The 25,324-nt window shown below is 41.6% G+C and overlaps 2 protein-coding genes across 3 annotated transcripts; both read left to right on the plus strand.

The window, feature by feature from the left end:
• The first annotated feature begins 671 nt into the window (after positions 1-671).
• amotl2b (angiomotin like 2b) lies at positions 672-8,069 on the plus strand. 2 transcript variants are annotated; one of them, XM_006786512.3, is made up of 11 exons: positions 672-830; positions 1,252-2,024; positions 2,475-2,643; positions 3,986-4,130; positions 4,229-4,318; positions 4,962-5,257; positions 5,347-5,522; positions 5,648-5,749; positions 5,873-6,069; positions 6,185-6,316; positions 6,730-8,069. In XM_006786512.3, exons 2-11 carry the CDS (start codon positions 1,339-1,341, stop codon positions 6,813-6,815), a joined length of 2,079 nt encoding a protein of 692 aa, XP_006786575.1. In that variant the 5' UTR covers positions 672-830; positions 1,252-1,338; the 3' UTR covers positions 6,816-8,069. The 2 variants fall into 2 exon arrangements, with proteins under 2 accessions (XP_006786575.1, XP_087687872.1); XM_087831746.1 differs by having other exon boundaries at positions 5,696-5,749.
• An 8,572-nt stretch (positions 8,070-16,641) lies between these two features.
• LOC102781834 (uncharacterized) lies at positions 16,642-23,579 on the plus strand. The gene is made up of 5 exons (XM_006786513.3): positions 16,642-17,089; positions 18,867-18,966; positions 19,050-19,095; positions 19,173-19,425; positions 20,587-23,579. Exons 1-5 carry the CDS (start codon positions 16,802-16,804, stop codon positions 21,895-21,897), a joined length of 1,998 nt encoding a protein of 665 aa, XP_006786576.2. The 5' UTR covers positions 16,642-16,801; the 3' UTR covers positions 21,898-23,579.
• The last annotated feature ends 1,745 nt before the right edge of the window (positions 23,580-25,324 follow it).

Consider the following 25,324-nt stretch of genomic DNA (forward strand, 5'->3'; position numbering starts at 1 on the left):
CAAGTCAGAGTGGTTACCAGTTCATTTTCAAAACTAGAGCTCTGTGGAATTCCCGAACGCTTAAAAGGTGTTATTAAATAATTAGGTGATATAATAAAGTGGCAAACATACATGCATACTCTGAAGTGCTACTGGGATCAAATTCAGCTTGACAACAAATTTAATATAAAAAGCAATAACAAGTCTCAGTTCAATTCAAATGATTTCTTTTTACTATTTTAAATAGACCATCCCAGCTTTTTGTTGCACATGCATCACCAACGATTACAAGAAACATAAAACTATTATAATTATACATTTCTATACGTTCAGTTGGCCTTCTGAGTATGTGCGTTAATTATGCATGCTGTTAATGGTGCAGTACATGCAGTGTAGTATGTTTTTAATTGAACTAAAGTGAATGATTCGCATACTTTTGCATCACTGAGGGAGTTTATCACATCATAACTGCTGCTGTTTATCAAGTAGCTCACAGTTTAGTGAAACAAAATGCTCATTCCTTTCCTATACTTCTCTTCCTTTACTCGTTGGTAATAATAAAGCGCACTGCAGCTTCCCTCCTCCCTCCTCCCGTGTGGTTTTTACGCTTTTGATCCCCGAGGGACCTCGCGTTTTGCATTCCTGGCATTCCGACCTCAGTCCCTCCTCGGTTACTTATTATCGCCGCTTGCTCTCTCCACAATCATTTCACAGCAAGAGAGGATCGCGGCAACACGTTCAGGGGGGGAAATGAGACACGTTTAACTTAAAAAAAAAGCTGATGCCAATAGTGGAACTATTTTTACTTCGAAGTCGAGGATAACGTTGGGTTATGATGAGAGCGTGAGCTGGTAAGAAGAGCGTCTTTTTTCCCCTTTCTTTCTGTTTTCTCCTGAGCGCCAGAGTCGCTACAGTAAAACTTCTCGTTGAATCTTTGGGAATTGTGTTTTAATTTAAAGTTACTTACAATGTATTAAAGAGGAAAGTAGAGCTGTGGAGTGTTTTACGTGGTGGTTTTGTACGCTTTTGCTCCACCGTGAGAGTGGAATTTTTGGCGCATGCACTTTTTGCCTGCAGTGATAAAATATGTCCACATCTCCACTTTGTCGCTGTTGGTAACATAGACTCATTGCCATACTGTTTTCTAATGAATAAACATATTTAATAACTTGTGTTGCTGTTATTGTGAAAGCCTGTCTCAGCTTTATTCCCGTCTGACCTCACTGCCACCTCAGACTGATCCTACTTTACTCTCTCGCCCCTCTGTTCCAGGTTCACAGCTGTTTTTTAAAAAAAATATTTTCACTGAGGAAAAAGTCAACTGATTCAAAGAGATAATCACTAAGTTCACAAAGCAGTATGTCGTCCACTGAGGAGTCGTCTGGCAACGTCCTGCATCGGCTCATCCAGGAGCAGCTCCGCTACGGAAACCCCACAGACACCCGTACCTTATTAGCCATCCAGCAGCAGGCCCTGCGGGGAGGCAGTGGAAGCAACAGTGGACCCAGCAGTGGGGGCGACATGAGCAGTAGCCCACAATCTTCTTTGGAGAGTCTCACCCAGGAGGATCCTCTCTACCCTCAGCTCTCTGCGAGGCAGGAACCGCAGGGCCAAGAGCACCAGGGAGACTACCATCACTCAGAAAGTGGCTACCAGCTGCATGGGGAGAAGCTGCCAACCTATGAGCAAGCCAAGGCTCAGTCTCAGTACATGGCTTGGCAGCTCCATGAGGGAAAACTTCTGCATGAGGGGGTCTTCCACGAAGAGGCTGATCTGATGGCGCTAAAGTGCAGCCATGTGCGGTCTCTCAGCGAGCATCGCATGCAGATATCTCTGGAGAGGAAAGACGCTGCGGCTAAAGCAGAAGCCATAAAGATTACCTCTCACAGCTACCCTGAGCTTCCTTACTACAGCCCGCAATGCTACCAGGGCCTGGGGCCAAACATGGACAAATGCAACCCACCCCCAGAGTACTCAGCCCCCATCCAGGGCCAAGGATTTATCCCTCACCAGGTCCAGGAGCCAGTGCAGCCTCAGCAGCACAGGTACCAGAAGGGGTTTAAGCAACTTTAACATTACATCATGCACTCCAGTGTAAATTTTCTCACAAGAGCCCGCCCAGTGGCACCACTGTGTTTCACATGCGTAAACACATACTTTTAGTGTGAGTCACACCGCAGTCTGAATACTTATTCATATTTCCTCTTTGAAATCCGCACCGGAGAACAAGTCCAGCCCTGTAGGTATTTGTAATGTTTGGCATGCTGCTAAAGGAGAGTTTCGCATACTTGCGTTGCCTAGGATAGTTTGAGTACGTTCCACATACAGGCTTTTAGATTCTTTACTGGAGCCGGCTGGCCTGCCTGCGTATACATTCATACATAGTGATACGTTAGATGTCATGCTATATAAAAAAAAGCTCTTTCTCATATTTATATTCTATTAAAAGTGTGATTCAGCTAGAGTGTCCTTTAATGTATGCGGGTATCTCTTAGGTATGTCCAGTCTGGTCAGCCAGCAGAACCCCCCTGCTACGACACATTCAACAGCCTGCCACCTGCTGGCTTGGAGGAGCCCAACCAGGTGGAGCTGCTGCTGATGGAGAACGAGAGGCTGAGACAAGAACTGGAGGCTCACAGGGAGAAGAGCGGCCGTATTCAAAAGGTGAGAAGAACAGAAAAGCTTCATCTCTCACTGGTCCACAACTGAGATAAACTAGAATGTTTTAGTACTTAAAAAAAAGGTTTCTCTCAATATCTTTAATTTTTAAATACATTCAACACAAAGGAAAGGATTGCTACACCATTAAGTCATGAAAACCCCAAAGGAATTTGGAGAGTATCCAGACAACACCCTCCATCTGAGCCACCTGTCTATGAAACACAAGCCCAGTTAACAGTTGCTTCCCTGATATCCAACCCCAGGCACACTCCCTCATCAGGGCAGACAGATGAGATCAGCAGCTGCTTCCTTCCACACCACAGAGGCACAAACAGAGGTCACAGCCTGCTACTGTGTTTACACACTCCTTTCATTGTGTAGCTAACCTAGTGGAGGTCAAAAAGTGTGCGTGTATGTGTGTGCGCGTGCGGAGACCATAGATTTTCAGTCTAATCTGGAGCTTGTCACACAGCAGCCAGTTGGGCTTCGACCCCCACACTTTTAATGAGTGCTTGGGTGGGGGTCTACAGCAGTCAAGTGGCGGGCTGCCCTTAAAAAGTGAAAGGTCTTTTTTGTTTTCGTACCCAGCACGGGAGCATGTTCTCCCTTTTAAAACAGTGCTATGTTTACAGCCATGTTTTTGCTTTTTGTGACTGAGTGTCAGACCAAACCGGCTCCTAAAACGAGATATTTACTCGTTCAACGTGGTGGAAACCACTTCGGTGACATTTGATATCTCAGCCAATTTATGCTTTAAAAAAATCCCTTTTGCTCTCTGCTGGAGTTATGTCACATGGCCATTGCCTTGTCTCAACCTTAAAGAATGATAATTGCCAGGGTTGGAAAGTTTTCTTCGTCAGGCCGCAGCCTTGGGTAAACATGCCTGTGTGACTGCCGTAATGGTGGGTGTCTTTTTGCCGTTTTCCGCAAGCCAGGCACAGGCATGCACACCTTCCCTCCGCTGGCAGCCTTCCCAGTTCTGTATATGTGTGTGTGTGTGTGTGTGTGTGTGTGTGCATGCTCCTGTGTGCTCACACACCTGGAACTGAAGCTATCAGCCCTCAGGAATGTAGATATAAATCAGTCGCAAAGGGAGTGGTGCGGGCTTAAATTCCTTCTCAGAATTACACCACACACATGATCACACACACACACAGAGTGTGCTTTATTCACATACGTTCATGTGAACCCATATATGTATCTGTGTGCTATAACAGCACGAATCAACATTCCAGCTCCTCTTCAGCTTGTCAAGTAGGTTAACCCAAAATTCCTTCTCTTCTCCTTTTTTCCTCTTTTCCAACCCTCCTATATCTTCCCCCTCCCCCTTGTCCTTCCATTGCAGTTGGAGCAGGAGATCCAGCGTATTTCAGAGGCCTATGAGACACTGAGGGAGGCCAGCAATAAGAGAGAGAACTTGGAACAGACACTGAGGAGGAGGCTTGTGGCTGAAGTCAGGAGGCTGCAGGATTTCAACAGAGACCTTAGAGGTACTGACACCAAACTGCAGTATTCAGTGACACCAGCTTCAGCAGGTCCAACGTTTTTTTTAAATTAGTCTAATTGATTACACTTTGCTGCATCACAGAAAACCTGGAAAATGCTAGGACCCATGTTGCAAAAGAAGTCAAGGCAGCCGACCATAACCAGAACATCATGGCGAAGCTCCTTGAACAAAGTAAGTATGTCGTTTTGTTGGGCTAGTTTCCTCTCCACTCCTCCTCCTTTTCATCCTCTAGAATCGGCATGCTTGATTGGACTGGATTGTAGCGTACCATGGGCCCCCTTCTGTTGCTAAGGGCATCATTTCATGCAGGAATTTCACTTACATAACTTCAGCTTATTTGGTAAGAAGGCTTTATAATAGGGAATTCAATCCATGCACCTCCTTGCAAAAGGAAATGAAGCCCTTCTAAATCACAGAGCAGCACCGTGGTAGAAATGAAGTCCCCCACCACCACCTCCTTCACCACCACCTGTGTGTGAGTTTGATTTTCAAGCGGGGTTGTGGTGTTTGCATGGCCTTGATGAGGAATGCTCTGTGCTATGTGGGTCAAAGGGATAGGGCAGATTTCTCCCCCTTCCTGCTCTCAGCATTCCGGGAGTGCTTCACTAAATGAAGAACACTGGCCACCATGTAAAAACTCGGATACTTATTCGGTTTTAGGAGGGATAATTGCGGATTAGCTTTCCGTACTTTTTCAGAAAAGACTTGAGAAAAGTTTGAAAAAGAACTTTCGCTTCCATTCTGTCCAACACACTTTGACTCTAATCCTGTAATGCTCTTCATCTGACCGTGTTTACTTTTTCTTTTGATTCAGATGAGGAGCAAAATGCCGAGCGGGAGCGCATGGAGAGGGAGCTGCAGCGGCTGCGAGCAGCAGCCGAGGAGCAGAACCTCAGGGCCAAACGACTCGAGGAGGCCCTGGAGGCGGCTCGAGGACGAGGTCGCCAGCTCGAGGAGGAGCTGAGGAGGAAGAGGGCGTATGTAGAAAAGGTGGAGAGGCTTCAGAGCGCGCTGGCTCAGCTCCAGTCCACCTGTGAGAAGAGGGAGAGCCTAGAGATGAAGCTGAGGACACGACTAGAGCAGGAGCTGAGGAGTCTGAGAGCACAACAGGTAAAGCCTTTTTTCTTGGTCATATATGACGGCAGTTTTTTTGTTTGTTTTTTAGGCTCTATCTCAAATACTTTATCTCTTTATCACAGAGGCAGTCACAGCCCCCTGGAATGACCATGAACTCACTCCAAGAGCGCCTGCGGGAGCGTGAGGAGCGAATCCTTGCCCTTGAAGCCGACGTGGTGCGCTGGGAGCAGAAGTATCTGGAAGAGAGCACCATGAGGCAGTTTGCCATGGAGGTGGCTGCCACTGCCGCTGCCCAGAGGTAAAGACAGATGTAGCTTGGTGTCTCATTCTCCTGATGAATGCTGGGAATTCATGTGTACAAATGCTCAGTTTAGCTCATTCAAGCTTGAATTAAGCCCAGGAAATGTTCTTTTTCTGTTCCAGGGACACCACAATCATTAACCACTCGCCCTGCCACTCCTCCAACAACAGCTTCAACGAGGACCTGCCAGTCGCCGACCACAGGAACCAGGAGATGGAGAACAGGTGCATACCTACTATTTATCAACCCCCTTTTTGATTTCAAACAAGCCTTCAGGATTTGCCTCTTTTTTTTCATCCACTATTTGGTTACCAGCTTTCTGACATGTTTTTTCTGCTCTGCATCAGGATCCGTGCCCTCTATGCTCAGATTTTGGAAAAAGATGCCGTGATCAAAATCCTCAACCAGCGGCTGCACCAGGACCAGGGTCGAAAGGACGAGCAAAGTCCACCTGAAAACCTCCTGAATGCAGCGGGGGCAACCCTCCGATCTGCCTCCTCCACTCCCTCCATCAGCCCCACAAAGAGCAACACTAAGACACGAGGTGAGGAGCACAGATTTGCCATTTTTGATCCAAAGACATACATTTTTGTCTACTGCTGAAAGGTTTGAAATAAAAAGGTGCACATGCTGACATCTTCTGTGACGCTTTCTCGTAGGTAAGAGTCTTTCAGATGATCAGACTTTGCCCAGTCGTCAGCTCTCTCCTCAGTCTGAACCTGGGACGCTAGAAAGGCAGGCGGAGGGAACCAAAACCAAAGAGGCAGCCAGTACAACTAAGCTCAACAGTGGTAAGCAACTTATCATGTATGAACGATGGGTCAGTAAGCCAAAAAAAAGAAGCAGCAATCCTGCACAAATTTATACCCCAGTACAGCTGTACACATAAAAGGCATTTTTGGCCTCGACTTCATGGAAGTGCATATTGATTAACCATGCTGTGGAATAACCAACCAGTCAGATACCATGTGTGTAGGCCATGGTTCATAATGTGGGCCCTGTGGAATGTGCACAGTTAGGAAATAATGTAGTTTTGTTGACTGAGCATGCTCAGTAGAGTGGCCTGTTTGACTGTGGAAAACGTCTGTTAACCTTTAGCCACAGCTAACTGAAATGCATCAAGGACTTTTCTTTCTGCTGGTCTTAGCCTTAAAACACTTAAATAATTATCCATGTCTTCTTTGTTTGTTTTCTTTTTCTCCAGACAAGGCAGCGCCTAAGAAACTGCTATTAAACCCCTTCAGAGGCCTGGATGAGCTGGATTCGGAGGCAGTGGAAATCTTCATTTAAAGAACTGAGAGGGAGATTTTGAATGAGGATGCGGAAAAGAAAAAAGAAGCTATTTCTGAGTATCTGTGAAGAGGTGCAAGACTGGAACTAAATACTGGAGGCAGGAATGTTACCAAAAGAAAGGAGAAAAAAAAAGGACTGTTTTCAAATTTTAGAGACAGAGCTGTGCTCCGACTCACTTTCTCTCACTCGGCTGGACAGCTGCAGGCAGTCTGCCTGGTGGAGTGAGAAAAGATGAATCTTCTGAGGTACTTGGACAGTATTTTGGATTGTCACATGGCAACGTGTTCTCAGAGAGTGTATGCCAAAATATTTATAAATAAATATATATAAATATAAATGCTGCTTTCCCACCCTGTATAATCCCTATTATTTCTTTTCCCAAACCAATGAATTAAAAAGCTACATATTTATCTTATCTGGTTTCCACATTCCCCAAATATTAACTTAAGCCTCAAGCTCTTCTAGATAAACATTTAGTAAGAGGTTATCTGTATGATCCACCCCTTCTCTTGAAGTATAAAACAAATGAACAAAAAGTGAATTTAATTCCGATCAGATAGATATTATCTTTACGTAAGACTCCCCGTTATTAATTAATTTAAGCTGATAACACTGCTGATTTTAGCGCTCCTGCTCTTTGCACGTCTTGAGTCTCGGGTAGCTGGTTCTACAGAGCTTCAGAGGTGCATGAACAGGGAGCTGTATAATATATAAATGCATATACTGACACAGACCTGGTGTTGCAAGCTTGTAATTTTGGGAGGATGCAGCATCACCGTGTTTCATCTTCTCTTTGTTTCTCATGCTCTTTATCTTTTTTTTTCTCATAGTATGTTTGCATGTGTGGTTACAGTTTGAGAGTGTTTGCCCTGATGTGGTGGTCCAGCTGGTTTGGTCGCTATTTAGGGGCAAAAGTTGAAAATGCTGTGTTGTTGTTTTTCTTTTTGTTTACTGTGAGCTTTGAACTAACAAACAGGTTAATTATTATTATTATTATTGTTATTATATATTTTCTACAGATGTTTGTTATTTTAGATACGATAGTGCTTTGAGCGGGACGCCAAAGAGTTTTATGTATGTATGTTTGTTGTAAGTTATGTGCCGACAATCACGGTCATGTCAAGCTGTACACAACCAACCGAGTGTTGACTTCAAACAGACATTTCTGTGAACTCAAAACAATATGAAGGTTTAATACAGTTGAATTGATGCAACATTTCATAAAGCAATAAAATATTCTAATATAATTTACCAGCTGTCTGACTTGTTTATCATTTCATTTATTGGCTGAACGATAAATACCGAGGTAGCTCCGTTAGCGCTTTTCTGTTTTCTGATGAGTCTCCTCTCCGTTGTTACGCCATCTCCTCATTCCTGCACCGTCGTTCCATCGCAGAGAAGAGTGCTCTTCATTAATGAATACCAGAGCTGCATTCTTTTGGGTTCAACTTTCTCGGGTGGCCAGCTCTCTTGTTCTCCTCTTGCCACGGAGAGCATGCTTGGCATAGATTACATTCTCATTAGGACGCGTAACCTTATACATGACAAAGGCAGGTTTCTCCCAGATTAGCTGCTAATGTCATTTGACAATTCTTGTGCACCTTTGCTAACGTGCATCACATTCCTGCACGCTTTCAATTCTTCAGCTATACCTCATGCCCAGAAGTGTTTATGAGCTATTTCAGGACAGGCTACTGGACATGAAGATGAGAGAAAGGAGAGGTCTGTTATATGGTGTCTATTTCCAAATAGGTCACGCGCATATGTGAACACACACAGACCCGTGCAAACGAGCCACAAGTATCGACTTGTACCAGTTTGGGGCGGCTGGAGCTCAGACATTGGGTTTTCACAGTGCGCCAGAACAATGAGAGTGACAGCGACAAGGACAATGAATGTTATGGTGTCATCAGTGTCCTTTCATATGTTTCAGCGGTCACCCTGCATGGTTTGGTTTGTTAAAACTAAAACACATCACCACAGTTCTAGTAGATGCCTGCTTTATTCACCTGGCGATCCTGAGTGGTTCCTACTTTGCTTTCACATACAGAATACTGTTCGAAGGTTTCGTGCACATGAGAGCTCAAGGTTCTTTCTTTTATATCTGCCTTCATCGGGAAATACAATGACAGAGGCATCTCTTTGGTCCTGAATTCATTCTGCAGCTTGATACACACAGCCAAAGCCAGTGTTATCTTCAAAGATGAGAAGAGCAAGGAATCGCGTAACAAATGGCATGACCCACACAGAGCCCTGATCTCAGCATCCCTGAGTCAGTGTGAGATTACAATAAGAAACATTAGATAGCCTTAAAGGACTGTTTTGAGTTCACCGAGAGGGTTGGAGCAACTTTGCTGCCAGCTTTGAAAAACAAGTCCACAAGTTGCCCATTTAAAGTTGAAGGATAGTTACACCCCCCAAAATCATTTAGTTTTACAGTTTACTTCACTAATAGTATTCTTAAACTCTTAAATTGCCAGTGCCCATCATATCTTAAACACCTCACAGTTCCACATTTTCCCACTTTTGTCTCGAATGGCAGTCATGGCTGACTTCCAACCCTTATAAAGCTTTTGTAAAGGTATTCTACCGTTTACACAAGCTTTATAAGAGTTGGTTGATGAGTTGATCGAATCAGCATCATAAACCTTAAACATACATTGATATCAAAAAGTTTCACATTGACACATGCTATGCTTCCAGACAGCACACTGAGCACATGTGAACATTGTTCATTTTGTATGTAAAGCTTTATATTTGGCAATGTATTTTAAAATTTTGTGTCCATTACTTTAAAAAAAACATAGCCTTTTGAAACCGTCCGATTCTTTAGATATACTCTGTAAAGTGACCATGAACACCACAGCCTGCTCCATTTCAGTCCAGCAACATTCATCACTGGAGCCCCCATTAATCTGTACCACACTGACTTTAATGCAACCTTTGAATAATCCAAAATTACTATCTGTTTTATAAGATGTTTCACAAAAGTGCAATTCCACAACACATCCTGTAAATATCAAATATGTGGGAAAAAAAGGTAACTGAATTAGGAAGTTACACATAAAATGAATTACAATTTTTATTTGATAAAGTTTCACTTGCTGGATAGTGACTGCAACTTTATTTACATTTGCACCACGAACCCTTCACAGAGAAAAGAAAACAAAAGGATGTGTTGGGTGTAAGAAGCTGTGGGATCAGATCATTCGGGCTTGTGGTTGCTCAATTTTCCAAAAGTAGAATGGGAGGCAGAGTCTTTAGCTATCAGGCTCTTTTCCTGTGGAAGCAGCGCCCACTTTAGATTCAGAAGACAGACACTGTCTTTACTTAAAGCTTTCCTTTGTTACAGTTATTGTTGGATGAGAAAACCCTGAAACATCCTTTAGTTATCCTACTGGGAACTTCCCATGATACACTGTGCGTTTCTTCTCCGGTCACCTCTCTTTATTCCCATTGTGTTTACACACCACTATTGCATGGCTTTAAAATGTGTACTCTCTTACTAATCTTTTGTATAGTATTGTATTTATAAAATAAAGCAGCGCCATTGTGGATTCATAAAGGCTGTACGGTATTGGTTTGGGTTAAACAAAGCCATGATACATTACAAGAACATGGTTTTTGTTTGTAGTCAAAAGTCCTTGGATGGCTTATTTTTAGAAATGAATGCCTCCAGATCAGCTTAAAAAAAAATAAAAAAAATCAAAGTGCAATAGCCAAGATAGTTTCCAACATGAAATGATGTTTTCCTTTAAGACAAACAGGCCTGAGTTGGCTTAAAAAAATACAACTGTATCCTTAACGGAGAGCTTGACGGTGCTCAGGTTACTTTTTAAGAATACTCAATCTTAAAAGTTTACAAGCTTATAAAAGAAAAACTGAGGGAATAACCAGACATTCTTTCAACTTTACACCTAAAGATTTTTAACAGAAAGACTAAAGTATAATCTGTGAAACTAATGACTAACTATTGTTTAAGTTTTTTAAGACCCATGAACTATGAGGAAATGTAAGACTTTGGAATTTAAGTGTACATGTCAAATATGTGTAGCTAAAATACAATCTTATATAACTATATCCTAACCAATACCCCCAAACAAACTAGTATTAAACTTGAACGCAGCTGAGCAGCTGAAGTCAGGGCATATCCTGCAGTAGTGGGTTTAATGAGTGGATGAGGAACATGTAAAAACACCTAAGCAAGCCTGGACTTGGACAGAGAGGATATGAGCTGGTGAGATAGCACAGATGCTTTTGACAGAGATGCTTGTATGGGAAAACACAGAGCAGGAACTGGTGGTATGCGGTGCCATCAATCTTATTTATGAACTGAGAGCTCTTATCTGGCGTACTGACTGACAACATTGTGAAGCGTGGCCAACATTCCTCCGTAAATGTGAAAGGCAGCTGACATGTTTCGACCGCGGCTTGCTCTGTTTTTCCCAGAACTGGTATGATGGAGGAGGACAGAATGTAAATGAGAGTCAAGGGTGAAATTCCTTTGTGCTCAAACACCCAAGAAAATTACATTTTCTACACTTTTTGGATCATTATTGCCTCTTTTCTTTGGCACAGTCACATGGAAACTTCACATTGAACCTCAGTCGGCATGAAAAGAGTGGGTCTGTAGTTGTGAAAACTGTGGAGGTGTGTGCGCGCGCGTGTTTATTGCCCTGTCCCGATGTTTACAGTTTAATGGCACATTCCAAGCAAGAGCTGGCTTTTGAAGTTTCAACACACTCAGCAAATATCCTGCAGCTGAAAATGGATATCAAAATGAGTCAGGGAAGAGGAGGAAACCAGACTGTCCTTGATTCATAATTAATGGCTCTAATCTAACACATTAATACACAACACAAAAACAACATCTCCTATACGCACATCAAAGGCATGTGCAAACACACCAACAACCACAAATTACTATTGAGGCAGCCTGATGAGAGATTGATTGACTGGCCTCCTCGGGGCAGAGATATGCTGCACTCATTAGCTGACACGTGAAATCATTTTTCAATTACCCAGGAAGCTGGGGGCCTTACACCCAGTGGGAGAATAAATCCACCAATCCCCATTATATCTTTTTTTTACTCTCTCATGCCTTAAAAATGTTTGGATATTGGGAATTGTGTCATGTCTACATGTCTTGTCTACAGGGGACACAGGAGAGCAACCACCTGCTGCACAAAGCGGCAGTTGTGAGTGTCTTTCCTGTTTGTTCAGGGGCCACTTAAGTGACCCTGCGTCTGTATTTCAGCCATATGTCCATGTGGTGGACTAATCACCATTAGCTGCTATAATTTAGATAATCACTTGGTCAGGAGGTCAGCTTATTTACTAAAGCTGGTGACCAGAAAGGATCTTTCTGCAGTTGAAAAAGTCCCTCAGCTTAATGTAGACCCCTACTATGGAATTTCAAGTGTCTGAATAGGATATTTATACACAATCAAATATTTATTTGGGCAATAAAAAGGCAAATAAAAGACAGATTTCTGAGGATTATTTGTATGCTGATTATATGCTGATTTGTGTCATCTATTGTAAATTATCTGTTTGTTTTTTTTTACATGGAGAACAGGATGTCTTAACACAGAAAATGCACAGTGATGGTTGCACACAAACTGGCCTGTGGTTTCTCTTCTTCTGTCCATCTAAGATGTCCTTTGAGGACCACTCATTGTTGGATAAGGAGTTGCCCCCTGGTTTGTGGTAATCCTTGCATTAGTCTTTTGAAATGTAAAGCTTCAGTTTTGTCATGATATCACACCTACTCTGCAGTGGCCGTGACATCCTAGTTTTACAGTGTGTTGAGGTAGAGGCAAAAGCTGAACAGCACCACCCGATGGTGTTTTTACAAACCTGCAAATCTACTGCATATTTTTTTTTCTAAAGGACTGAACTCTTTTTTCAGACTCAAAAATAATCATTGCCAATCTAAATTAGAGCCATTCTGTGAGCTCTGCCGTCTGCGGAATGTGCGTGCTTTTACTTTAATTAGAAATAAGGTGCATATTTTATTCTGTTTGTCACAGAACCTATATTTGTTATTTTCCTTTTAAGGTAATACTATTAACTGTGGTAGTACTATCTGCTTCATACACTCACTCGCTTTACTCGCACCTTACTAGGTTTAGAAGTATAGAAGTTTACCTGCTCATTAATCAAAATAATCTATAATAATAATAAACTAATCAGCCCAACACATGGCAGCAGCTCAGTGTATCTATGCATGTAGACATGGTTTAGAAGACTAAACAAAGCGAGCGTCACGGGGGGGTTAAGTGATTTTGAGCATGGTCTTCGATGCTAGATGGCGTTTCTGGGTCACTTCATGGATATGCAGCCAAAAAAATCTGCACATATATATATATATATATATATATATATATATATATATATATATATATATATATATATATATATATATATATATACAATTCTATAAAATCATTAATTGAGCCCTGTACTGGCCGGTGTACTCCAGACAACAAATCACTCGAACCCACCATTAAAACCCCGCCCACAAGCTCTCGCTGCTACGGCAACAGGCACGGCAGCTTATCACTGCTGAGGTGTAAAAACTGCAAACCCAGTTGACGTTTTGGTGTTATTAAGGTTTTATAAAGGTGTGCAAGAGGCTTAAGAAACTGACAATGTGCTCTGTGATCAGTTGTGTGACCAGTCGACTCTGGAGAAGAGTGAAGAGACTGGAAAAGTGTGTGTTCCCCAAATAATTGCCAGTGGTACCTGGAGGTTATTAGCTGTCACTGGGTGAAAATAGTTGCAAAGAAGCTGCTACACTAAGAACTTAGTGACTGCTTTAGCTGCTAGTAGATAGGCTGTAGTTTCTCACGTTCGTCTGCAAGTACTCAACCAGCAGTAGTAAAATTTAGAAAGTATGACATAAACCAGAAATAGAGACGGTTCACCCTCATAGTAAAAGTTGTGCCTCAGAGCTGCAGCTGACATGTTTCGAAAGGAGCAACTTCTTTAAAGGCAAACCATCTCATTACTGATTTGTGTCACACTTTTGACTGATTCACTGCAGCTCAAAGACAGCTGGCCAGTATTTGTAGAAAAGTCAGTCGGTTTCCATGATTGTCACATGCTCAAAATAACAGATAAGTTAATGTAACATGGTTAGCGGTCACACGTCTGCAAATACTCAATAGCATCAGAAGTCTTTTTGCGGCCTCAAGTATCGCCATCTGGTGGCCTTGAGATAGAATGCAGGTTTAATGCGCTTCCCAGTTGGCTTCAATATTTTCTTTTAAGATTAGCATGTATAAAGATGAGGGGGAAGTTTATTGTGAATGAAAACGCCTCCAGTTGTTCAGTAAATGTAAAGTTAAAGGGATAAGGTCACCCATGGAGCGCTCTTCGTCTTAAAGCAGTAATGTCCTTAATGCGACTACACCTACCAGGTGGGAAAGTCAGGCCAAAAAACTGCATACAGTTAATGTTACGCTTGATTAATTTCTGACTTCTTAAGTTAACACATCTAGTTTTAGTTAACTGTAATAATCCTGGATGCTGGCTTGAGCCTCACATTTGCCTGGAGCCTTTCTGTGTGGGGTTTGCACATTGTTCCTGTGCTTGCATGGGCTTCCTCAAGATACTAGAGCTCTCTCCTACAGTCCAAAGACAGCTTTGCTACCTCAGCTAGTTATTCTAAATTGGCTGTAGGTATGACAGCAGAGATAGGCTTAAGCTCCACTGCTACTAAAAGTTGGGTAAGCAGTTAAGAAAACTGATGGATGGCTGATGCAAAGTACCCATGTCATATTCTGTTACAATCTTATAGTAATGCAATGTCAAGTCTGACTGATAAGTACTTTAGGGATAATTACAGTGTTTCGAAAAGCGTCAGTCCATGCACATTTTGTCCAGCTTGAGTTTCAGTGGTGCCTCTGCATTTCCTTTTATTTGTGACACTTTTCATTATATTCCAGATTTTTAAAAAAAAAAAAAAAAAATTAGAAACAAATTGCATATTTGGTGACTTTGTGGTGACTTGCAAGTTTCCAACTTGGGTGTTTCTAAATTCTCATTAAAGCATTCTTGATGAAAACTACGAGCACTGGTGCAAGTACTGCCACGCTGCATTCAAAACAAAAGTGGACAAACGTGTTCATGAGCAGAACCACAAAACTCAAGAAAAGCCCTCCAGACTGTTCAGAGGCATTTGCCACAAATAAGAAGCACAAAGTCCACATGTAAGTTCACAGAAGTCTCAAAATGGTAAAGTTCCACATCTGTGGGATGAACTTTAGCCAAGGTTAGTCTCTCCAGAGACATTTATCAGTGCACACAGGAGCTAAGCTTTACAGTTGCTCGGTGTGCCAGTGGGGCTTCAGATAGGAGGGAATAACATAAAGTTAAAATAGTAAAAGAGGAGTCAATATGGCATTTTTTAAAGGTTTATTTTCTGCTAGTTTAAAACTTTCGTTCAGACTGACATTTAACTCAAGGGAGAGCTAACGCCAACATAACAAACAAAACATCCCTAACAGAAAATAAAAGGAACTTGCCTAATGCCAAAGAAAACAAAATATACAAAGATAGCCAACCTAACCAGCACATAAACAGTAGAAAACAAGTGATTACATTAATAGGGCAACTCTCCCCTACAGACAGTCTGAACAAAGTCACATAAGGCTAAAAATACAAATCAAAGGCATGTGAGCCTGCACATGTATGGCAGTGAAAATGGCCAGAAGGCCCAGAAACACAGCTTCACAAACGTTATATCTGGGATCTACCGATTGCTGATTGACTTGATTCAAGCAGCAGCTCCCAATCAGGACAGAGAAGGCATTATTTCACAAAGAAAAAACTATCCTCCTGGGGCATGTAACAGTAGCACACAGGACCAGACTGTTTTCCACATGTGCTTTTACACCCATATTAGACATGCTGTGTAATAACTTGAAGTGTTAAAGGCCACCTTACCAGTTATAGTTTTCTATTTTCTGATTACTTTTTTCATTTCCTCATTTTAATATAGCTTTGATTGTTTGAAAATGTTTAGTTTTACTTTAGTTTTTTTAATAGTTTCAGTGTTGGTTTTAGTCTTTTTAATTATTCTTGTATGGAGGGCATATGTCTCAGGCAATTTAAGACAATCAGTTCAGGTATTACAATAAAACAGACCTTTTTGAAAGCAGTTAACTCCCAGTCTTGTAGACGGACACCCAGTCTCATGTCAAAATAAAGCTGATGCAACCCAATGGTAAACCTATTCCTGTCCCACTTATTTAGTCTCATTGTACCTGACGAAGGTCACTTGGACTGAATGTTGTAATTTAATAAAAAAAAATAATGGTAAGCGAGACAGTGTGCGGAGCTAATGTAGGCCATATATTTTTTAAGATATGTTTTCTCCTCCTACTCACCTGTCATTGACTCAGGGATGCAGAGCTTTCCAAATTAGTCATCGTAATTATTTAGAAACTATGTGTTGGCTTTAGATATGATTTGAGCATCTTTAATTTTTCTTTTTTTTATTAAATATGTAGTGTCACAATTTGACATGATGTCTTTGTATTATTTTTATTTGGCTAGTAAATCATTATATAAAAATCTTTCAGAATGGCCTCTTTTAAAAAAAAAACCTTTATAGTAGTATGTCGTACTTGAACTACTACTATTATTATTATTAATAGTAATTAAAAAATAATACCGATAGTGATGAATGTGACGCTGAAAAAACGCGCCCCTCTTTGTGAAGCTGTGCAAGTTTTCTACCTAAGTGACGAGAAATGCCAGCGTCATCTACTTGTTAAGCCGGGATACGCTGGTCGACAAACCAAGCGAACCCAGCCAGAGAGCCACGCCAGTTCTGTTAGCACAACATTCGCTTACTTAGCCATTAGCCTGCCATTGTTGTTTATGTTAAAATGTGGCAGCTACAGCAAGCGAGCGTTAAAATGTAACGCTGTCCGACCACTTCTACAACTGGAGGGTCACATCTGTAGCCCAGCATGTGCTCCGTCGTTGGTTGTGATTCGTGGCGACACAATGTGCAGCGGTTCAGGCTACCAGAGGACCCGGAGAGGAGACTGGAGTGGGTCCTGTTTCTGTTCGAAGTCAACAAGCAGCGACTTAAAGAATCGTCCTGGACTGATATCACTATTTGCAGTGAACACTTCACAGATGACTGCTTCGTGAGTTTGGCTCTGAGTGGCTCGGTGCAGCTGAAGCCCGGTGCTGTCCCCTCACTGTGGGTCAACACAGATCCAGAGGAACCCGTGGAGAGCCCACAGGATGAGGTGAGTCTGCTGTGTCAGCTGGGGGATCACCTGTTGCTGGACTTTACCGGATCTTTAAAAAACTGCTCGCAAGCTAGCCTCTAAGTTGCTTTGCCTTATAGCTATATAGTGTATATTGCGGAAAGAGAAACTGAGACGTGTTTACAAAATAAAAGCGACTTTTAAATGAATGTGATTTCTATGTTAGCCCACACCACACGTTTAGTCTGGCATAAATGCCAAAATACTATAGAAAATGAATTCATTTCAAATTAATTTTTTTAATTACGATTTTAAGTCGTGAACAGCCATTACAGGTGAACGTCCTGTTTCCACAGACTAATTTTATTTTAGATCCACAGTACACACCCTTATCGAGTTACTCAGTCAATATCAATCAATAAGTTAGTTTGATTTTGTATTTCAAAGTAAAGAGACTTTACTTTTTCCACTATCCATCTATTAGAAGGAAAGATTTGCTTCCACAGACTAATTTTACTAAAGATCAACATCAATAGCTATCCGAAATTGCGTATATAAATACTGTTGATCTAAAGTATATTAATTGACATAAACTATTGTTAATGGCTTTACACGGTGTTTGAATTGCAATTCTAGGCGTGGCTATTTTAAGACAAGTTTATCATATTTCAATATTTCTGTTATCTGCAATTTGATTATTTTTTTCACATGCATTTTTGTTTTGTGTTTTATTATTGCTATTTCATCAGTGACAGGCTAATTTTTTTTGGTTGTTGAAATCAGTCACTTGAAGAGCAATTTTACTTTGAAATCCGTTCTCAGTTTCCCTTTCTGTAATATCTAGTATACACACAAACCCAAACCAAGGTTGGGGCTGGCTGGACGGCAGTCATAGACCGACTGTCATACAATACACAGTTATTTTAATTCAGTTTTTAACAGAAGTCATTTATAATCAGATAAATTATAAAGATAGAACTTGATTAAAATTACACAGTCATTGCTTTCATCATTCATGTATGAAGTTTATATAGTGACATATTAAAGCAAGATAATGCTTCTGTGAGACTGAATGCAAGTATGATCATTCCATGTAAATGTATTTCTTATAACTGTAAAAGTTATTCAATTAAGGTCAGTAATCCTGGACCACTTGTTTTTCTGGCCTGAAACAGCGATATTCAGCTGCTTTCCAAACAATGTAAAGTCCTTCATTCTAGAGTGAGATAAGTGGAAAACATTCAAGACAGTTGCAAATCTTCCCAGGAGTGGACGTCCCAGCAAATTCAACCTTATGTCAGACAATGCATTGTTCATAAACTGCAACGACCCCAAAAACTGCAGATCAGACTCTACAAGTCTCAATCATCATGTTAATTGTTAACGTTTACGACAGTACAATTAGAAAAAGACCGAATGGGTGTGGCTTGTTTGGGAAGGTCGCCAGAAGAGAAGCTCTTCTCTCTAAAAAGAAAATGACAGCATGGCTTATAGGCTGGCAAAACCGTGTTTGGCAAAAACCACACACAAAACATCAGCACAAACAGCTCATACCAACTGTCAAGCACGGCAGTATAGGGGCGATGATTTGGGCTTGTTTTGCTGCTACAAGACCAGGCCCCCTTACAGTCCCTGAGTTGACCATGAACTGCAGCCCAGAGAGCGTGAAGGCAAATGAGTAGTTTCTCTCTTAAGCCAACCTAAGGGATGCCTTTATCCATACATTGATGGGTATAGACAAAAAACGCATGCTTGTTAACTGTTTGTGGCTTTGTTTGACTGAAAGCTTTTGCGTTTTTTTGTGATTTTTGTGTAGGAACCTGTTACCACCACAGATGCAGATAGTCAGTGTGATGACCTAGAATTATGTAAGTGCTCTACTTGTTCCCCTGAAATAACAGAATGCCCCTTGAGAGGTAAGAAAGTGTCCATATCCCACCATTAAAAATCTAAAGTGTGACAAAGTGTTGTATTCAAGCCTGTCCCCATAATGTTTCAGATGCTCTCACTCCTGAAACTCCAGACACAGATTCGAACCAGGAATTGTAAGTTCCACATTTCTGAGCATGTTTGAAGATGTGACATCATGACGGGTCTGACTGTTTGCACTCTTGTGTTTCAGGCCTGCGTTTCAGAACGACAAATACATGGTGAATGAAAATTGCCTCCTGAAGGTGTTTGGCCAAAAGTGCCCAACATGTGGAGACAAACTCCAGGCAGTGAAAGTAACCTATGGGGAGCTCATCATCTCAAAACAACGATGCCATAAGTGCGACTACAAAAACAAGCGGAATGGTCAGGTCAGTGCCCCTCTCCCTGCCGCTGAAGATGGACACCCGACGAGAGGCACAGAGGGAACTCCAGAGACCCAGCTGGTAGGTTTAACCTGATTTACTTTCTACTAAAGAAAACTTGGTCACCAGAGAAGTTTGCAATGTTTATTTTATGATTCCTAGCTGGACTTGACTCATAAAAAGTTTAATATGACATATTTCATTAAATATCATAGACTGAAAGATAGCTGTAACCGCCGTAATGTCACACATTATCTTGTGGTTGTCTTATGGTTTGGATTGCATTGGTAATTCTTAATGATATTACTTGAGATGCTTATTTTAGCTAGCAGAAAGCAGTCTTTTAAAAAAAGTGTATTCAAACAGCTGACTAGAGCATCCTACCTGTCTTTCAAAATGGACACAATTTTGAATTCTAATGTAACAGTAACCAAAAACAATAGTTGTGTTTCACTCTGAAGTACAGACTTCTTGGATGGGTTATACTATACAGCAGGATATAGCAGGCGCCCCAAAAGGAACACGCACAGACCACAAACACACTGAGAGGCCCAATACAGTGACTCCAATTAGCAGAGGTGACGCCGCTGCAGACACCAACGCGTTTACAGCCCGTAAGGGTTAGTGGCCATGCCCCTAACCCTTACTATTCACATGGATTAGTTATAAAAAATTCTCCCACTTACAGATGTTGTAAACGATCCATAGAGATCAAAACCGTTTTGGTAGCAGTCTGTAAAATTATTTTGAATGCTCTAAAGCCGGGTATTTTAACTTAAGACATGACAGGGATTGACTCACTTTTGGAGCCAGCTTCACGTAGTCGTGATAGGAGCTTCCCACTTAGTTTCTGGGAGTTTCTTCAGAAGTGATGGTGCAAACAGCAACTCTTAAAATCTCACATCACTTCACAATTTAATCAAACTACTTTTTTTTGGATTGACAGTCACACATGCGTTTAATTTGTTTGGCTCTCAGAAGTAATAATTCTTTCAGAAAGTTACAAATTTTGCGTCTCTATTATTCCATTTGGAACAAAAAAAGTATGTGTTTGCTGTTTTTTGTGTCTTTGCCCGCGCTTTTGCTGAATTGCAGTTTTAAAAAAAGCACTTATAGAAATGATACTTTGTCCTTTGCTTGCATCTCTGTCTTAGTCATTTTTCATGAATACTCTTTGCTGTACAGGCTTGAAAAAGTTTCCCAAATGCTACGTTGCCATTCTTGTCACTGTCTCATTCACAGTCAGCACTAAGAGACGATGGCGCCGGCGCTGCAGCTTTGTCTGAGGCGGTCACTTTTAGCGATGAAAAAAGCGAACCTTCAGACGATGAAGAGGAAGGCAATAGAGGTGGGATGAGTTCAGATGGGGACTGGAATCCCACGGAGGAACTTTTGGTGGCTGACGAGCTCACAAAGGAGTCTGAGGAGGAAACCGAGGATGAAGGCGAAGAGGAAGATTTTGAATCCCCGGGTGGCCTCGAAATTAATGAGCTGTGCACAGAGTGCGGACGTTTTTTCCTCATCCTGAAGCCTCACACATGCGAGCACAAAATAAAACCCTACTCCTGCAATATCTGCGGGAAAAGGTGTGTTTCTGAGATTGCTCTAAGAAATCATAGCGAAATCCACGACGAAACATACGAGCATCCTTGCAAGTATTGCTATGTCACCTTCAAAACCAGGGCGGACAAATTTAGGCACGAGCTGACCCACCAGGATAAAAAAGATCCCTTTAAATGTCCCGACTGTCCAAAGACATTCGCCACTAGTAAAGAACGCCGGAGCCACCTGGCAAAGCACAGAGTCTCGAGGGAGTTCAAATGTGGAGTCTGTGGGATTGAATTCAAGGACATACATCATCTCAGGAGGCACTCTGTTGTGCACACAGGGCTGAAACCGTACAAGTGTTCGGTGTGCCAGCGTGGCTTCAACCAGACGAGCCACCTGAAGTCCCACATGCGCCTGCACACCGGGGAGCGGCCGTACAAGTGTCAGCTCTGTGACATGTGCTTCAACCACAACGTGAGCTTGAAAAGTCACGTCCAGCGTTACCACACGTCCAGCTCTGGACTTCAGCAGATGGATAAAAGGGCAAGTGATGCTAAGAGGAACAAAAAAAAGAGAGACGTGAACTCTGAGTATGACAGTGTGAAAGCAAGACAGAAGGTTCAGAAGGAGAGATCAATGAAGCCGAAAAGTAAAAGGAGAAGCACGGACAGGCCCAGAGGAAGGCCAAGGAGAAGAGCAGCGGGGGAAGTTAAAGGCCAGCGTTCAAAGGCAAAAACGCCAAAATCAAAGGTGCAGAAGTTAAAGAAAACAGGCTCCGGTGATGAGGAGAGCGAGGACAAGCAGTCAGGTAGTGATTTATCCTTTGACTCGACAGAAGAGGAGGAAGAAGAAGAAGAAGAGGAGGAGGAGACATTGGGAAGGAGACCAAACGGTGACAGTGACTCTGATTTTGACCCAGAAGTAGAAGCAAAAAAGAAGAGGTGCAGCAGCCAGAAGACTGTTAAGAAACGGAGAGAAAGATCAAAGAAGGGCCTAGTGGTCTGAAGTCTGTGGTTTTTTTTGTTTGTCTTTTTTAATGCTGTAAAAACAGAAGGATCACACTACACAGCCACTATTGATATAATTCAGTACATGCATGAAATCGTTGCTTTATAGGAAGTTCCACACTGCTGTTTGATTTTCCGAAGCCTTTTTTATCTTGTTAACAGATGTGGAGGTGAATTGCAAACAGATGGAAGCTGATCGAACGTTATGGCACTGCTTGGCCGAAGAAGAGCAAGTCAGTATTTGTTCAGAATCAAAATGAAGCTAATGTAAGAATGAACTTCCATTGTTTTTATTTTTATCACTACATACAGTCAGTTTCCAGTCTTATATTAGCTCTGCCACAACATGTGGTTTTTATTTTATGAGAAAACCTTGTTTTATTTAATCTTTAAATATGATATAAGTTTACATTTTGAAAATGTAACAGAAAATGCAGAAAACTCAAAAGCTTAATCTGAGAGTCTACAGGCCTCAGTTAGGATGTTAAATGTTAAAGTTCATGAGAGTACGATTAGAAAAAAGACTGAACAAGTTTGGGTTGTTTGGAAGGGATGCAAGCAGAAAGCATCTGAATAAACAGCACGACTTCTGAAGCAAACAAGACCAAAGTGGAGATGTTTGTCCATAATGCACAGCAAACATGATGGTGAACCCCAAACACAGAACATCAGCTCAAACACCCCAAACAAACTGTCAGTCATGGTGGTGGAGGCTGATGATTTGGGTTTGTTTTAGAGCTGGGCAATCTAAATATCGATAGTATTGACATCAACACTGGTACTGGATCGAGACTACCATGATGGTATTGGTACTTTGTTTCTATCCCCTAAGTTCATTGCACTGTGAAAAATGTCTGAAGCTTTATGTGATAATTGAGATTTAAACAACAGAAGTTGACCCAAGTTTCATCATTCATGAAAAGTTGAATGGTTTGTTTGCTGTATTAACTAATTATCATGGAAAGTAAAATCACAGTGATTCAGTGTTCATTAAAATGTGTTCAGAATTTGCAAATTGATGATAATTCATCTTAAAAATCATGACACTCCCCTACACAAGCTGCCTTTTATAAGTTCAGTATCAGTATCGGACCTGCAGTACTGGCCCTGTAGTTACCTCATATCAGATCATAGCAACATCTGCAGTATTGCACAGCACTAGTTTGTTTTGCAGCCACAGAAGCTGGACACCTTGCAGTTAAAGTGCTGACCTTAGAGAGCTGTGCATAAATGAATGCCAAGAAACGTCAACGAAGAGAAGCAGCACATAAGGAAGAATGTGCCAAAATTCCTCCACAATGATGTGATTGTGATCGATAAACTCATACAGACAACAGTTACTTCAAATTGTTGCTGATAAAGGCGGTTCTACGAGCTACTGAATCATGAAGTAGACTTAGTTTGTCACAGCAATGAAAACGTCTGTATGTAAACTCTGAGGAAGTGATACAGAATATTTTAAAAGAAATACCAGTGGCTTTTTATTTTTAAGTTTATTAGCTACAATTGATGATGATTTATTCATTATGATAAACTTTTTTTTATTTGACCATTATGTCTAGCAAAACTAGAACTATGGGTTTGTAAAAGTAAATAAAAGTCTTTGCTTGTTTGTTGAAGCACCACTGAGAAACAAAATATAGTGATTTACTCAAAAAAATCTAAAAATAAAAGTGTCCAGCTACAGTTTTGAAAGTCTGCAATCTTTATCCTGTCATTTACTTCATGTTATGTGCTTACGGAAGATTACATTAAATCAGTCTGCCTGATGGTTAAAATCAGCAGTGCACTGTCATGTGTACAGCTGAACAGTGGACTATTTTGGGCTATCTCGCAATTCACGAATTTAAATTCAGGGTGTGTCTGGGTTCAGAATCCCCACTTTGATCAAAAACCCTGAATAAATCCCTCTGCCTACATGTTTATCCTTTTTCTCTCTTCCTGTGTGTGTGAGAGAGAGAGAGGGAGTACGCCAGAGCTTAAGGTTGCTTCAAGGCCCATCAAGTTTTTCTGAGAGTTGGTAAAACTTCTTTAGCTTTTCTCTGGTGGAAAAGCTGCCAAGGCTGCTTAGTGGATTAGACCCACTGATGGCTGGCAGATCTAAACGTAGCCTCAATATTTGGAAAAATGAACTAAAAGACTAAAAATTTCTTTACTGAGATACAAAAGTTCATACTTCAGGGCTGCACTCTCAAGGCAATAAGGGAAGCTGCAGAGATTAAATTTAGTGGAGATTAAAAAAATTGGAAATAGAGTCATTTGTCATTTTATTAGGTACACCTTGCTAGTTCAGGGTTGGATCTCTTTGGAGCTGCCTCAATTCTTTGTGGCAATGATTCAACAAGGTGCTGGAAGCCTTCCATTTTTAGGTGAGTATAAATGACTCACTAACTAAAAGAAGACTGCAGCTAGCTAACATGATAGTTTACCCAATCTGGAAACCATTAGTTTTCACCTCCTGTCACAGTGTGTCAGCCTGACCCTCTTGTGATGGCTTTTGCACAGAGATGTGGTTGCTGAAGTGTGGCACAAGCTTTGTATCTTCTGAGCAACGGGTTAAAGATGTATGGAAAGAATGATTTCTGCTCCGTTATAATCAAAAGAACGTGACCTGCAGTAAATATCTCCGAAACTGCAGCTCACACAAAAACAACCTGAAGACAAACACCTATACTTCGGGTAACATAGTGCCCTGACAGTCCCAGACAACCACTAGATGTCATCGTTGTGCCACTAATACTGACTCATTTTTCACAGCGATCACACTGCAGCCATCCCCCCAGCATGATTACTATGGTAACTGTTACTGATACTGCAGTACCTGTGCTGGCCTGCTGAGTGAAACCTCCATCCCTGCTTCTTCTGCATCTTTACCACCCTCCTTATGTCCTTTTCCAGGGAACTAGTGTATTCTCTGCAGGCTATTCCTCACTACCCCACCCCCCTGTGATCACTTGGTCTTGTAGATGTCTGAAAGCCACACCTCAAAGACCCTGAGAGTATTATACAAGAGCTAAGATGCCCTTGTCAGAGCAAGCTGCTGATGCTTGCAAAATTCATGCACCCTGTCATTTACTATGTCACAAGGACATCACTGCATAGAAATCTTCCACCATTTTCCCTCTCTACTTTTTCATTAAGCCCCTCTGTCTGTTTTCTCTCATTTTATTCTGCCGCTCTCTTCAGATCTCTCTCCCCGCCTTCCTCTCTGGGGTTTGATTTGAAGCGGGACTTTTTAGGATGTCAGTTAAACAGCCGGAGCTGGCCTGATAGAAAACTAGACTGATGCTTTGAGGCAGGCTTGAGACGAGGGGGCCACAGTGAAAATATCTGTTTTTAGAATGCTTGCACTATCTGTGTGAAGATATTGTTTATTTGGTGCTACAAATTTGCTCTGTAAGAAACTGCTACCTTTATTGCTGTTC

This window comes from Neolamprologus brichardi, chromosome 18, assembly GCF_056152115.1.
Source record: "Neolamprologus brichardi isolate AB-2024 chromosome 18, ASM5615211v1, whole genome shotgun sequence".
NCBI classification, from domain to species: Eukaryota; Metazoa; Chordata; class Actinopteri; order Cichliformes; family Cichlidae; genus Neolamprologus; species Neolamprologus brichardi.

Coding starts and splice junctions, on each gene's coding strand:
- amotl2b (XM_006786512.3), top strand. CDS start 1,339: ATGTCGTCCACTGAGGAGTCGTCTGGCAACGTCCTGCATCGGCTCATC. Junction 2,644..3,985: donor AGAGCGGCCGTATTCAAAAG/GTGAGAAGAACA, acceptor CTTCCATTGCAG/TTGGAGCAGGAGATCCAGCG. Junction 5,523..5,647: donor GCCACTGCCGCTGCCCAGAG/GTAAAGACAGAT, acceptor TTTCTGTTCCAG/GGACACCACAATCATTAACC.
- LOC102781834 (XM_006786513.3), top strand. CDS start 16,802: ATGTGCTCCGTCGTTGGTTGTGATTCGTGGCGACACAATGTGCAGCGG. Junction 19,096..19,172: donor ACAGATTCGAACCAGGAATT/GTAAGTTCCACA, acceptor CTTGTGTTTCAG/GCCTGCGTTTCAGAACGACA. Junction 19,426..20,586: donor GAACTCCAGAGACCCAGCTG/GTAGGTTTAACC, acceptor TCTCATTCACAG/TCAGCACTAAGAGACGATGG.